Raw genomic sequence first — 16718 nt, forward strand, 5'->3', positions numbered from 1 at the left:
TTGTTATGTCAAGGTAGGAGGAAGCAAGTGTGGTTGTTGGGGGATTTTTAAAAGGAAAGTGCATCCTGTTTTGTTATCCTATTTTTCTGCTTTTCTTGTTTGGAAAGGAAGCAAAACCAACTCCATAATAATAAGGAAAAGAATTCAAAATGAAGAGTGGGTATAGAGGATTGTAGGAAGCAGGCATGCCACTGCCTTTCAGAGGTACAGGGAATTTGAAGGTTGGGAAAGGAGGAGAGTCTACAGGATTACAATGAGAATATGGGAAGGCTATGGAGTCTTACCAAGAATCTAAACATCACACATCTCCAGTTCCAAACACTAGTGAACTTCACTTGAGGTTCTGAAATGTTCAGCAAAGAAGCCTTTAAGGGGAGATGGGGGAAGTCCTGAAATTCTGTCACCAAGCCCCCGCCTCCATATCTTACCTGCTGTGGCAGGTCTTCTGGGGGTCTAGAGGAGCAGGCCCATTATCTCTGAAGTCTTTCAGGGGCCAGTCACTGCAGGGGCAGTTGTATGGAACTCCTCCCCTTCTGTGCTGGATGGGCATCATCTCCCCCCAGTGCAGTCTAAAGGCTGGCTAGCAAGCAAACTCCCCCTCAGCAACAAGACCTTAGGTAAGGAGGTCCTGTTGTTATGGTCCTTTAAATCTCACAGTATTTTGGTGCATTAAGAACTCTGAAATTCCATATCTTGCACAAGATCATTCCCTGTTTACTCATTGCCACTGTGAATACTTTGAGGGAACACACCTTAACAGAACTGTTCTGATTAATTTCAAAGAAGGTGGGAGAGAGAGCTGCAACTGTTCTAAACCCATCTATTAGAGAAGAGTATATTCATGGCCATTTTTAGTGTCTCATGCCGACCATATTTTACTCGGCTCAGGCTTTAGGATACAAGGGATTTAGAAATGGCTTATTTTTGCAGCATGGAAGCAAGGCTGTAAATACATGTTGGGCTTCTCATGGCATCATGAAATTGTGCAAGCTTCTCTCTTCTGATTTATGATGATGGATTAGTAATTCACAGAAGCTTTGGGTTTACTGTTTTTTGCTGTTGGAAGGGCAAAGCTAATGGTGTGATCTCTGTAGGGGGGATTTTTGACCCCATCACGTAAATTCTTAGTTCATGAATCAGTGACCCGATAGACTGTAAAGTCCTCTATTGACTCATTATAAGTCTATCACAGGGCTGGCCAAACATTTTGGCCCAGATCCTAAAGTCTGACAGGAATGAGTTGATTGACCACTTCCCATCCAGTTCCATTAATACTTCTTACAAATTATACCAGATATTATAAAAATTAATTAAGCCAATATATGGATGTAACTTTAACTGGTTTTGAAATAAGAAAAATATGCCCCTCCCGCCAACCTTTTTCCACCTTCAACATTTTTTATTCATTTTGAATTTTAATGTGATGAATGAAATTGAGGGTTTGGGATTTTTTTTAATATTGAAATCTGTTCAATGAAAGGTTTAATTTACTTCCCTTTACCGACGTAGATTCAGGAAGCGAGAACAGCTGGGCACAGAAACAGGAGGGAGGCAAATGCAGAATGCAAAAAATGTGTGAGGAATAGATGGATATAGACAGAAAATAAAGAGGAAAGTCAACTGGGTTAGTACCAAAATACTTGTGCACCATGGGTCAGATGGATCGCTCTTTATAATATATCCTTTCCCCCTCTCCCTGGCCCTTATCTAGCAGAGGCTTATTATGCATGTGCTTAATTTTATGCAGTGTGATTTGATGACAAGGTCTTTTCAGGATCAGGCCTACCCCCCTGCAAGGCAGAGGTCCAGAGCTTCTCCCCCGTCTGGTAGGTGGAGAAATGGGGGTGGGAGGAAGGCTCTGTGAGTCACACTTCAATGGTAAAAGAGCCAAATATGGCTTGTGAGCCACAGTTTGGCCGCCTCTGTCATATACCTTCATGGCTATCCATGCTATATGAATATTTATTCTGCTATCCTTACACTAATATTGACTTACTGCTATCCTGAAGTCAATGGGACTAATCAAGGAATAATGTACAATTCCAGGTGAGTAAAGGTGGCAGAATCTGGTCCAAAGGGTGAAATTCACCAATTGGCACATGATACTATGCAGGAGTCACAATGAGAGCTACGATACAACAGGGGGCTACTGCACTGTACTCCACAGTAGCTCTGCCTATGCTGGCACGGTGGCATATACAGTTCCAGTGGGCCGAAGGAGCCAGTTAATAGGGGTTTGGCAGGGCTGCCAAGCCAGTCCAGAGATTGGAACTAATAGTCTGGAAGGGTTTTCCTTGCACCTTGCTCTTGTACTGGGAATAGATTCTATGTCGCAGATTTTCAAAGTGATTCGTGATTTTGAGTGTCCAAAATGATACATCAAAGGGGTCTGATTTTCAGAAAGTGCTGTGCACCCATCCGCTGAGATTTCTCCAGTTGAGCACCCAAAATCACTACTCACTTCGAAAATCCTGGCCTATGTCCCTAACTCCATTAAATTGCCTGCACTTAGCCTATTTACTCTGGCTCTGTGCAGGCTTAAAGATGGAAGAGGTGAAGGTCAAATTCTGGTCATGTGTGCAACTCCCTTTGATGTAAATGGGAGCCATGTGCATATATCTAACCATAAAATTAGGCCCAAACTATCATTTTACAGCTGGCTCCCAGCTTCATGAATGCCAAGACAGTAAAAGGCTCCATCCGAGTGATCTGATCAACACTATATTTTTATTCTTAATTTAAGGCACACATGCAGAGGGAGCAGACTTTGTTTTCCTCACTCTCAAAATCATCCTCCTCCCCAGAGTTGATAACATCAGTATAAAATGTTGCTCTCATCCTACAAACGAGAGAGACAGCTGAAAATATATGTCAAATAAAATACACAACCTTATGTCTTTCTGACGCTTCAGTGGCTGTTTTTTAAAAATAGATTTGTTAATTTTGACTGAATAAAAGGTTCCTTTTAGGGATTTCAGTAGGTGACATGAAAAATGTTAATGCAAGTGATCAAGACAATGGAGGTTAAAACTGTTTTGAAAATATGTTTCTTTTATAGATCTCAGCTGTTGGAAGAGTTACAGAATAAATATATGGTAGTGCTGACATTCAGTGCTGTGCTGTTTCATCTTAGCAAAAGAGTTTTTTCATAAAGCAATTTCTTTTCAAGGAACATATTCTGCAACCAGTCTTAAAAAAAAAAAAAAAAAAAAAGAGAGAGAGAGAGTTTTCCCCCCTCCTAGTTTAATAAAATTAAAGTAATTTATGTCATATTGATATGTCGATATGTTTTTCAATAAACTTTTTCACAGCGTTTTTTTTAATTCTCTTCACTTTAAAAATTATAATTATACATCTTCCTCCCACTTTGAAAATGGCATAAGGTGCTCATTTGCAGAGTTCTACTGTTCAAATCTTCACTGAGAATAGAAATGTCATGACTCAGTTAACAATGCTTTATTATTCACATTGATCTTTTTTTGTAGTGTTCTTTATCTCAAAAACATTGTAAATTAGATATCTTCCTCCCACTCTTTTGTTCATTTGCAAATTTTTATTATTCTAGGTTAAGAAAGCAATGGAGTGTCAAGAGTCAGTGTATATTGTTTATGTTCCTTTTTTTGCTTTAAAATTACTTTTAACTATAAAAAGTAAGGCTGCTCAGCCTGAAAAAAAAAGAAGCTGAATTTAAAGATGCTTTGAACCATGCTTGGAAGGAACAGTGTGTGTCTATTTTGTTTTCTTACACAAAAGAGAACTGTAGTTGTAACGGACCTTGAAAGAAGTTTGACCAAGTTTTTTATAGAATATTTTTGGATGTGTTAATCCCAAAACACCCCTATTACATTACCTAGCTTATACAGTTCAGTTTTTAGGTGTAATTTGTCTTCAGAATAAAAATCTGGGCAAAACAGTCAAATGCATTTGCAGTGTGTGACTCTGACTACGTGCATGTGTGTCAGATTTTCAAAGTATTTAGTTCCCAGGCTTGCACCAAAATAAGTGACCAGATATTTATGCAATCAGGGAAATGGCTCATGCAGACAGTCATTCAATTATGTATGCCAATTTGGGGGTGGGGTGGGGGTTGAAAGTACATCAGTGGTGATCATGTTTGAAAAGGAGTACTTGTGGCACCTTAGAGACTAACCAATCATAAACCAGTTGGAGAACACTTCAATCTCTCTGGTCACGCAATTACAGACATGAAGGTCGCTATCTTAAAACAAAAAAACTTCAAATCCAGACTCCAGCGAGAAACTGCTGAATTGGAATTCATTTGCAAATTGGATACTATTAATTTAGGCTTAAATAGAGACTGGGAGTGGCTAAGTCATTATGTAAGGTAGCCTATTTCCCCTTGTTTTTTCCTACCCTCCCCCGCCCCCCCCCAAGACGTTCTGGTTAAACTTGGATTTATGCTGGAAATGGCCCACCTTGATTATCATACACATTGTAAGGAGAGTGGTCAGTTTGGATGAGCTATTACCAGCAGGAGAGTGAGTTTGTGTGGGGGGGGAGGGGTGAGAAAACCTGGATTTGTGCTGGAAATGGCCCACCTTGATTATCATGCACATTGTAGGGAGAGTGGTCACTTTGGATGAACTATTACCAGCAGGAGAGTGAGTTTGTGTGTGTGGTTTTTGGAAAAAAGGGGTGTGTGTGAGAAAACCTGGATTTGTGCTGGAAATGGCCCACCTTGATTATCATACACATTGTAAAGAGAGTGGTCACTTTGGATGGGCTATTACCAGCAGGAGAGCGAGTTTGTGGGGGGGGGTGAGGGGGGGGGTGAGAAAACCTGGATTTGTGCTGGAAATGGCCCAACTTGATTATCATACACATTAAGGAGAGTGATCACTTTAGATAAGCTATTACCAGCAGGAGAGTGGGGTGGGAGGAGGTATTGTTTCATTGTCTCTGTGTATATAATGTCTTCTGCAGTTTCCACAGTATGCATCGAATGAAGTGAGCTGTAGCTCATGAAAGCTTATGCTCAAATAAATTGGTTAGTCTCTAAGGTGCCACAAGTACTCCTTTTCTTTTTGCGAATACAGACTAACACGGCTGTTACTCTGAAACATGTTTGAAAAGTTGGTCGTTTGGGTCCAACACTATGCAATCACATATACTTGGCCCTGAGCCACAGAATTTTGTTTCTGGATCAGAACCTCTACACTGTGTGGAGGTTCTAGTCCAGAATTCTGGTTCAGGCCCATCTCCAATTCCTACCAGATTTCTTTTTGGTTTGCATTGTACATTTTGGTGGTTGTGGTGATGGCCTGAGGTTTCTGACTATAAGCTCTTCCTCATAACAATGTATCTGGCCACCTCAAGACCCCCTCCGACCTTTTATTTTTGTACTTTATATTCTGTTTGGTTCAGCTGGTGGCAAGAAAATCTGGGTGAACTTTTTTATTTGCTAAGTCTTGAGAAGCAGATAAGCTCTTTGGGGCAGGGACAATCTTTCTATTCCAGGTTTGTACAGGGCCTAGCACAATGGAGTCCTGGTCCTTGATTGGGGCTCCAGGTGCTACCATAGTACACAATAATAATAATTAATAATTAATTAAAACTATCTTGCTTGGTCTTTCGGGTAGGGATCTTGTTCTCCAATTTGTCTATTAAGCAACATCTATGTTTCTTTCAGTTTAAAAAATAAGCAAATAATTCTAATTTGGGGCTGGTGCAGAGAGCAGCAGGTCTTTGTGGCATTTCACCTTTGTGATAGCTAATCTTTTCCCCCCTGTTTTTAATTGATTCCCTCCTGTCTGTGGCCAAGGCACACTGGTATCATGCCATGACTCTTTCTGCACTTGAGAAAGTGAGTCCCCTTTCGGAGACTCCTAGAAGCTATGTCTCTGTTTCGGAGCCTGAAGTTAAGCTGCAGCTTGGATCTCCTAAATGGCAAAGCTGCTATGTTCTGGGCTGCAGTCCCACAGGGCTTTTGTAAAGAAGCTGTCCTGTTATTAGTTGTGGTTAGTGTTTTTTTTTTACAGTGCATTTTTCTGATCTTTTTGCCTCGAGGGATGATTGAACCAGTTCAGATCAAGTACGTATCAACCCGAGCCTTTGCCTGAAACCACAACACCATCCTCCCTCTTCTGAACAGAGAACTGAGGTTTTGGATTTATATTTATTCTTATTAATGGGGCATGTTGTGGCCTATCCTGGGCACCAGCGCAGTGGAGAAAGAGGTCATGAAGCAGTCCTCACTCTCCGGACCTGGCTACCCATATTGTGGGCAGCAGCGTGGTCAAAACCACTATTACACCTGCATATAAGTGGGTCGGGGAGTGGGCTGGCAGGCACCGCCCCATAAATCTACCAGACAGCACCGCTACACCAGTATGCCAGGGGACATACACTGCACTGAATATAGGGCTGAGGCCAGGTCGGTCTCCTTTTTTGGAGCGGGGAAAACCAAGAGGTGGATTTGGAGTCACAGTATGCTTCCCTGGGTACTCATGCAGTAGTGCAGCTATGTGCTGTCCCACACATGGAGCTTGTGGCAAAGCTACCAGGGAGCCGTTGTTGTTATTTATTACAGTTAAAGAATAACTGAAAATGTCTCATTCACAGTATTCTTCACTGCAGCTTGTGAAGCTTAAGAGTACGATGCATCTTTCTATCTGTATTGCTCTGCTTGTTTTGTTTTTAAAAAATCCTTTGAAATTGTAGCAATGCTGCAGAAGCAAAAGCTATGTTAATTCAGTTTTCCTGCATTCCTCTCAGGGTTCATTGTTCACCCCAAGTTAGACGATCTACCAATATGATCAAGTTTCCAAAATAAAATTTCTGATCAGAATAGAGGAGTCAAAAATGGACATTGTTTTATTAATACATTGACACTCTTACTAAGGGCAAGTCTCCACCATATAAACATAGTCATAGAAATATCGGGTTGGAAGGGATCTTGAGTTGTCATCAGGTCCAGCCTCTCCTGACTGCAGTAGGACCAAGTAAACCTAGACCATCCCACACAGGTGTTTGTCCAACCTGTTCTTAAAAACCTCCAATGATGAGGATTTCACAATCTTCCTCTGAAGCCTATTCCACATCTTAGATACCCATACAGAACAGAATCAGGCACACTCAAGTTTGTCAACATGCATCCCAGCATCGGTATTCCTTGTTCACTTATATTGATGCCACTCTTCCTCTGTCACCCTTAGGACTTGTTCACCATTTTATGGATGTATTATAAGACTATGTCTGAAAGATATAATCCAATCTGGAACCTAACTGTGAATCTAACATGAACCGATGATCCACATGAGTAGATGCACTGAAGTCACCACTGAAGACTCATGTGAGTAACTCCTTCCCAATGGGAGTAAGAAAGTCACAGCCTGGACCTTGGAGATGAATATTTAGACATCAACTAAATGAAAGAGGTGCCACCACTTTTACACCAAAATCAGGCAAATATCCAGCCCTAAGTCTGGCATTAATCCTTTCAGAACAGGGCCCTTGGTTTATTCCTCTTTGAATCTATTCTGTATTCAAAGCAAGTACGTTTTTTCTGTCACTATACCACTATTGTTAACCACTATAAATGTATTAAAAACACAAGGGCATTTCAGTATGTGTATTGTGCATGAGAAATATTGTTACATGACAAGCTCCAATTGGCAAGTGAAAAGAGGTTTTATTGAAGGAAATAGCAGAAGCAAACAGTGAACTATGCAGAATAATGGTAATTGTTCCTTTAACATTGGCAGCACACGTTCACTTAATATGACTGCTCCTCTGTCTCTGCCTCATCCAGACCCAAAGGACCTGTTAGACAAGCAGGCAGCCACCTCTCTCTGGGATCAAGCTGTCAATGCAAACTTGCTTTCTTTCTATTTCTCTGAGCTAAGCTATACCCCCAGAGCTCCAGAAGCTTTTCCTGAGTGAAAGCTTTAAAAAAGCTCTATTCTAAATTACAGCACACGAGCTGTTCTCTTCAGACTGACAGAACAAAAGAGGGGGGAAAAATGCCAAAAGTGCAGTCTGAATTACTTCTTAGTTACACTGAATGATTTGCCTCATCGTGGTTTAGCGGCACAGATTAATGTAGTCTTGACCTTGCCCAACTAACCCTCAATGAGCTTCCTGCTAATTAGTTTCTGATCAAAGCAACTTCAATCAGTGGGGGCTGAGGGGAACAATAAAAAATGCAGCACAGAGCTATTGTATTCAGCTCAATTCAATGCAATATCAGGACATTCTGAGACCAATTCCAATGATTACTAGTATGGTTTGTTTATTGAGTGCCAGAGGTGTTCCTGATGCTTTACAAATATGTTAGATGATGTGGTGCTTGCTGTAAGCAGCTTGTTGTTATAACATCCCCAAATGTCCTTGGTGCGGAATCTTATAAGCTCACAATCTAATGCAGAAACACAGAGAAGGTCAGGTCAGGGGTGGGGTGGAGTGAGTCATGGCAGTGATCTTAAAGGCCTCAATAGCCAGCTTTGTCTGACGCATCTCATGCTGAAGGCTATTACAGAAGTAGAGGGATTGGATGGACAATTCCCAATCCTGCTGCTGCTGAATGGGGAGAGGATAAGCAGGCAGACATCCCACTCCTTCAAGGAGCCTTAAATTGGATTAAAGGGGTAGAGAGTCCCCTAAAGCAGCAAGAAGTGGCCAGATGTGAGGGGCGTTCTTTTGCAATCCTTTCCACTCCAGCAGATAAATAAAGGTAGGGCAGAGGTGAGATCTTTTGGGATAAGAGGTAGTTAAATTCTGACTTAAGCAAAAAACCAGCAAGATTCATTAGGCAGCCAGTGAGAGTTGCCCGGAAGTCTCAGCTTTGCATCAACCCAAAGTAAACCGCTGGGTTTCGGCAGCTGAAATTCTGCAAACTGAAACAAGCTGGTTTCATGCAGCTCACATTCTGATCCTTGTGGCTATTTATCAAACCATCTGTCAAAAGGTACCGTTGCAATATTCACAAGAGAAAGAGGGTTTAACCTCGGCATCCAAGCAAAGTGCCCAACTAAGGTAAAGTGGGTGAGATAATATCTTTTACTGGACCAACGGTCTAATAAAAGGTGTTATCTCACCTACCTTGTGTCTCTCATATCCTGGGACCAACATAGCTACAACAATATTGCAAACAACTGACATAAATACACTGTATGGTGGCCTACATACATTCCCCTCTTAGTTCTGAGTTGGATATATTATTTTACACATCTTAAACTGTTGCTGGTTCTAATAAATATGCACACACCTTCTAGAGATGGGCTGAAACCTGACTCAGATGACAGATCAATAAGTAAAGCCAAACGAGATGGAGACCAGGTTCCCTACGCATACTAAATTATATATAATTCTTTCTTCTGCATGACAGGTGCTATATAAATAGTTATAATTATCGTAACATCATTTAATATTCCTCACAGAAAGGGGTAGCTCAGATAGGTGAGGAAGCTTACCTGAGTCTCCAAGAGGCTGTAAGATAGGACTGGCCAATTCTGAAAAACAAGAATTAAACAAACAGCATCGTGAGGCTGGATTTTGTAGCAGCACTAGTATGGCCTGGTTATCAGTATTTTGGAAAACCAGTGTATGTATCCTAAAGCCCTACTATTTTAATTGGAGAGACAGAGTCCTCTTTCGTACCCCTGGCATACCATATGTGCAGAATTCCCATTGATCAGAATGTGCTCAATTGCTCTTTGTAGGCTGGTCCCAGAGCACTTTACCTACAGAGGGATCATTTCACGCACCAGTGGAAAACAAAGAGCTTTGCAGATGTGTTTAACCCCCCACACTACAACACTGTACAAAAATGTAGGCCAGGTCAGCAAGAGGAATATCTTTCTCAGTTGCACCTTTCGAGATGGAATATAGCTAGGCAGAATGAAATGGTATGTGCCCAGGGCACCTGCTCTAATACTCTGCATATGCATTGGGATCGCAGGGAGCTGGAGAGAGGAACTGCCATGAGCAGCAGGTAAGGAATGAGTGTGAAAAGGTGACTTTCCTTCCTCAGTGACTCCAAGATGGTTTAAACAAGAGTGTATCTAGCAAAGGATTACGTAGCGAAGTCCATTTCCAAATGGATACTGAGAGTTGTCTTAAAAGTACAGTTGAGAATTATGATGTCTTAAACTCTGAAATTTCCTCCTAGGTTAAATGAACCTGGGCTATTTATTCAATTTCTTTGTGTCCAAATTTATCTTCTGTAAACTGGGGACAATTCCTGTCTATAAAGTAACGTTTTGGATATGCCAGTTCAGCTCCAGAAAGTTTAATCTGTGGTGAATTATGTGGCACATAATTAAATCTCTGTAGCTATTCAGTTTATGGCCACTAGTTAGCTCCAATAGCTAGGATAAACTTGACAGGCTCGCAAATGTCTTTCCAGCCTGTAAGTTTCCTGTTTTTTTCCTCAGTCTCATTTCTACACTTGCCAATACTCCCCCTCTTGCTTCAGAGCATTAGTAATGCCAATAAAACTCAGTGTGCCCAGTATATTAGCTAAGTTGTTTCCATTTTAACCAGAGAAAAATCTATTTAATTTAGTGTATTTGGCATGAGGGAGTTGTATTTGTATCTGGGTTGGGCCACGATAAGCCAATTGTCTGTCGGCATTATGTTTAAATTTGCTTTTAGCAGAACATTTACTGGAATGTCCTGTTTGGAAAGTTGGTCTGAGTTTTGGTAATCTAATTTCAGTCTGGTGGGTGGCAAGGGAAATATGAACTATGGGAAACAAAATGTTACTGCCACATGTGCTGGATTGTGGTTTGGTAGCAGGAGCTGCCTGTAATCGAGTCGTCATCAAAGCATTTCTCAGGGGATGCAATATATATATATATATATATATATATATATATATATATATATATATATAATCAGTTTTCAAAGAGTAAAGAAAGGTACAACAGTTATTGTGACATAGGTTTTCAGCATGTTTCTGATTATCCTCTTGGCTGGAGAGTTTGGATTTCTAATTGTAAGGTTAAGGAAGCCTTTTTAGCTATCTCTTGCCTCCTAATCCTACGCTAGACAGTATTGTTTTCTGTGCCTTTTGTCTTTTGCCGAAGGAGACAATCTCTGGCTCATGTGAACATCTTGTTAAAGTCTGTTGAGGCTTAGGGGGTGTGACAGTTTTCTTTCTGAGCCTTTTTATTGGGGATTTTTATGCCTGATTTTCTGGGAGGTCTTTGAAATGTCTTTTATGTGGCAATCATTTCCCTGTTTCTTTGTTGTCCCAAGGTGTTGAGGTTGTATTTTTCTCATCTGTTCCTGTTTATATTGCGTTCTGGTTGGTTGTAACACTTTGACTTGAAACACTGTGCTATTCTATCATTCCACACCATTCTGAATCTCAGAAATGTTGCTAACCGCCTTCGTACTGTAGCAGAGCTGATTTTTGTTTCGAGAACATTGAGTTTTAAAATCCCTGTTGTCACTTGAAGAAAAGATTGAGTGAAAAGTCTGAAATGTTATGAGAGGATGCCCACAAAAGACTACTGAAGAGAAGAAATACAAAGAAACCAGACAGATTTCCAAAACAGATCTGGGTCTGATTTTCAAGTAGGCCAGGTTTGCAAAAGTGCTCTGTATCCAATTAACTCGCACGGGAAGTGTGATGCTTATGACCAACTTATCAAAAGACCTCAGCAAAAAAGTTGGTTGAAAAATTTCTAATTTGACATTTTTCTTTGAAAACCAGAAACAAGTTTTTCACACACGTTTTCATGAAAAGTTGAGCCCATGTTTTGACTAGCTGTAGAGCTGGCCACAAAAATTCCAAAAAATTTCAATAAAAATGCACTTTTTGCTAAAATGGTCACATCTTTCCCCCCGCCCCCTAGATCCTCTCAGCATGAACCACGTTTTTGAAAATTGGCCAATTAGTTTGATCTGAAATGACAGCTGAGCCCTTCTGAAAAATCTGGATCTGAATGCGGGAGCTGATGTTTGGAAAATCTTGCCAATAGGGCACTTACTGTGTAACCCCAGTTGGCAGCAGTGAGCACTTACTCATACTAGTAGTCACAGAGCATTGCTTCTGGCTACAACCCCGCAAGCTACGAGGGATCCGTGCAGACTCCGGGGTCCATCCGTGCAGATTCAGGATCAGGGATTAAGTGCTCACTGACATGAGCCAGAGTTGCACACTCTAGTCGATAATGAAAATGTATACAATGCTTCTCTGGTTTTCATAATGGGAAAATGACTGCACCACTTCTGCCTCGCAAAAGAACCGGTTTAAAATCTTGGCTCCATTTAAGTTAATGGTGAAACTCCCATTGATTTCACTGGGGTCAAAATTTCAACTCAGATTTTTTCTATATAACTTACTGCAGAACTCCCATTGACTTCACTAGGAGCAGGATCACAACCTTATTAATTGAAGAAGAAAGGACCACCATTTAGCCACTTTCCTTTTGCTCTAGTAATTATCTGTACCTATTTTTGTCTCCCTTACAAGCAACTTGGCCCATGCAACACACTGTTTTCCCTCCCATGTTTCAATTTCAGCTTCCCCAATTTTTTTCAAGGTGTTATGCCTTAAATAATCTTGTTTCATTTTCCCCACTGCCCTCAAAACACTCTGTTCCAGATCTGATTTCATCTTAATTTATATTACCAACTGTGTGTGTTTTGTTAATGGGTTTTATATGCAGCATAATAGATACTGGTATAGCACTGATGTTTATAAAAATCAAGTTTCATACCATACTTATTTCTCTTTCGGTCATATAAAATGCTCAAACATGGCACTGTTGCAGATTAACAGTCATTTAAAAAATTGGCTTCATGTTTATATTTTTTCTCACCACCTTCATTACATCCACAAGTTAGTTACTTGGATTGGAGTAATGGAAATCTTGTGGGACCATCAAAAGGGCATTTATTTGCTACTGAAATATCAATTAAGATAACATGCAAACGAATACAGTAATCAAATAAACTTGATGGATAACACAAACTTTTTTTAAAGCTGCAGAGGCACTCTAACAAATCTATTTGATCAATATATGGGATGCAAAAAAGGGGAAGACAAGATTGACTGATGAATAAAATGAAACTGACACAAATAGGCTGACAGCCAGTTGTAAGTCTCTTTAGGGCAAATGCAATTAACTCAGAATAATAGACTCAAATTTGATGGTTAGAAATGCATTTTTATTAACAATCACAGCCTGAATCATTATGCACTCCTATGAATAAAATTGTACTTATTTTGCCTATGTGTATATATGTATATGTACAAAAATAGACCTCACTGGGTGAGAGCATTGTTTTTGTGTGTCAGAGAGAATAACAGGATTTGATTTAAAATAGAAAAGCATAAACAACCGTAAATCTAAATATTTAAAACCATGACATAAAATCAAGTATACTACTTTTAAACATAAAGGCAATAAGCACTGGTCTCAGGACTGCTGGTCCTTTTGGGATGTGAAATTGCAGTCAGGGATTTACAGATTCTTTTTGAAGAAGAGAAGTCATTACTAAAAACATAAGCTCATTCTCTTTACTTTAATAGCTATTTTAAATCATTCATTTAGAAAATACATTAACAATTTATTGTATCAGCAATATGTTTCCATTGGCATTCAGTCTCCATGCTTTTTTATTTCAAATTATTTCATTAAAAGACTATTAGAATTAGCAAAATGATCCTACCAATTTCTGCAAATGCTACTTTTGAAAGGGCTATTTTCCTTATTATTAACAGGTATGAAGTATTAAAATTTTTAAGAGGAAGGGAGATACTCAATTGTTAATATGTCCTTTTTCTTTTGACCTTAATTACAGAGGTTGATTGCTATTTGTAAATTACTTTAAATATTATTAATCTAATTTAATTTCTGAATAAATATAATCTCTATTTTCGCATGGATCCCACAGGACACAGATATGAAAAGCGATACCTTGCAGATATGCCTATAATGGCAAAGTGTCCTTTTTGTCAGAAATGGGTACAATATACAGTACCATTTAGTGCGTAGAATCTATAGATCATAGTAACAAGCATAGTGTAAACGACTACACTATTGAGGAACCCACCCACAGTGCTTGAGGATAAATCAATGTAAATATCATGACTGGGTGACAACAAGGAGTGCTAATAGAAAAAATAGGCATCACACAAAAATTAATTTAGGTCACATGCTGTCCTCTGGTGTGTGGTGTGGATGGGAGCAATGGAACAACGAATGGCCATGAAATCAACAGAAAGGGAAGTGACACATTCTCCACCCACCCACAGCCTGTGGAAACCCTTCTGTACAAATGTCATGCAGCTGGTCAATGCAGTGCAGGTTTGTTGGGGGTTGTTGGGTTGGAGCCAGGGAGCAGCTGCGCACAATTTACTCTTCTTTAAAAGTGGCTTTCGCCCTCCCCATTCCCAGGAGTGGGCAATGTACAGTTATACTGGGAGCCTGGGCGACATGACCTCTGGTAGGAAGAGGCCAGTGAGAACCACAGAGACCAGATTCTCCTGTAAATCCTTAGGTTCAGACAGGTTTTAAGGCTGCCATTTTACATGCCTCCTCCATATAGCCACAGACTTCTTTGCCCAGAGGGAAGAATTTCTCAGAAACTTCAGAAGGTTAATCTTCATGGATGGGGGGTTTTTTGAACACTTTTTCTCCTCCCATGATTTATGACAGGGATATTATGGCTGTCTATCCCAGGGTTTCTTATACTTTCTTCTGAAGCAGCTGATACTGGCTATTGTCAGAGACTGTATGTTAGACTAGATGGACCACTAATCTGATCCTGTCTTGCAGTTCATGTGGCTATATCATCACCACATATTGTGTGCATATGTATGCAGATAATAATGATAGTGTGGGGCGGTAAAGCATAAAGTTCTTTTCTGAAATGGAAGCTTTTAGAAGCTGTTCAGAGTTTGGAATATTAAGGAGTCCCTGTGGAGACGGATTTGTGGGCACAGTTCAGGTGAAGTGGTCAAATTTGCACAATCCATACAATTTATGATGTGGCTCTTCAGCCTTACGCAGCTGATGATGATATCCATATAGCTGTCACTGGATGCTAGTGGAAAAAAATCTTACTTCTTGGCTGTGATGTCAATAGAATGCTGTATTTTGTGACTATAGCATAACTACTCTCAAATCACAGAAGGTTAGGGTTGGAAGGGACCTCAGGAGGTCATCTAGTCCACCCCCCTGCTTGAAGCAGGACCAATCCCCAATTTTTCCCCAGATCCCTAAATGGCCCCCTCAAGGATTGAACTCACAACACTGGGTTTAGCAGGCCAATGCTCAAACCACTGAGCTACCCCTACCCCCGTCATTTATAAATGAGGGAAATGCCCTAAAACAACATACATGCAGGGCTTCAGGATGTAAATAAAATAAAGATAAAGGGCCAGATCCTCAACTGGTGCAAATGGGTGCCGCTCCTATTGATCTCAGCAGAGGTGAACCCATTTATACCTGCTGAGGATCTGGCACTATAGGCTTGCTCCTCCTTTCATTTCATTGATTTTATACCAGTATGACTCCACTGATCTCCATGCAGTTATTCCTGATCTACAATGGAGTAAGTAAGAGGAGAATCAGGCCTTGTATGCTGATTCTTCATGGATATCAGCATCATCCCACAAAACAAGAATGATTCATTTTATTCACAAATGCCTCGGTGCTTGATACGGGTCACATTTAAACTGGTTTCACACCAACCTCACCCCATTGATTTCAATGTCACTCCTGAATTACATGGATAATGTGAGAGGAAAACTAGGCTCTTAAAATCATATTTTAAATAATGTGTCTCAATAATCTCTTAAAAATCATCTCTCTCCAAAAAAAATCAGCAAGCAAGAAAGAGGCTGTTTTTAAGTGCATGCTATTTTTTTCTTAACACAGTTGTCAGTAACAGCAATATACATCTTTGATAAGTGAGCATTTTCCACAATTTCTGTTCCCCTCATTCATTTAAAAACCGTGTTTAAGCTCAGAACTTTGCTGGGTACATTCTCTGATGCCCCTGCAAGGGTTTAAAAGGGGATTGCTGGTGTGTAGGAATGCTAAGGCAACACCCTTTATGCCCCAGTTGGGAGCCAAGTGAATAGATGGCACAGAATTTTTTCTGGGAAGACAACTGTATGAAGGAAGAATCCTCATGTAATCTGTAAAGACTGCACAAAATAGCCAGACTGAATGGAGAATTTGGACCAAGGACTGAAGAGTCATCCTTTTAGATCATTTCAAGCACTTATTTCGTTCCTCTTGCTCTCACCGGTGAGGTCCAGGAAGCAATGGCTAATTGTCCTATGTTCAGAGCGATAAGGATTTATGCCAATAATACACCTTCCCCATCAGTTATCCCACCCCTTTCTCTGACTAGCATGCAGTGTGTGTGACTGTGAAGCAATAGACAGGCAAATTGGTCAAAAAGGCCATTTATAGTAGTAGCTTCTGTTTAAGAGGCGCATCGCTAATCAGATTCACTGAGTCTGAGTCAGCATCAGCCCTTAGGCTGGCTTCTACTAGCCATCATGTTGACTTAGTGCTACAGGCGTGAACTGGATGAGCCCGGATTTTGAATCCGAAGAACAATGCCAACAAGAATCTCAGTGGATGGAGTTGGAAAAGACCCCATGGGTCAATTAGCTAAATCCCTTGCATGGAGTGAAATTTTCCTGTAGGCTAATACCTTAGGTGTTTTCTCTAACCTCTTCTTAAACACCTCTTAGTGACAGTGCCTCAACCTCTTCTTTAGGCAGC

At 40.4% G+C, this 16718-nt stretch overlaps 1 protein-coding gene across 1 annotated transcript in view; it reads right to left on the reverse strand.

Moving 5' to 3' along the window:
* The window catches only part of MDFIC2 (MyoD family inhibitor domain containing 2), a 52916-nt gene that overhangs the window by 12832 nt on the left and 23366 nt on the right, over positions 1–16718 (reverse strand). The window contains exon 2 of the mRNA XM_077821430.1: positions 9432–9470. Within this exon, the coding sequence (XP_077677556.1) occupies positions 9432–9470 (39 nt within the window). The remainder of the gene's footprint in view (positions 1–9431; positions 9471–16718) is intronic.

The sequence above is a fragment of the Eretmochelys imbricata genome, chromosome 7 (genome assembly GCF_965152235.1).
Source record: "Eretmochelys imbricata isolate rEreImb1 chromosome 7, rEreImb1.hap1, whole genome shotgun sequence".
Lineage (NCBI taxonomy): Eukaryota > Metazoa > Chordata > Testudines > Cheloniidae > Eretmochelys > Eretmochelys imbricata.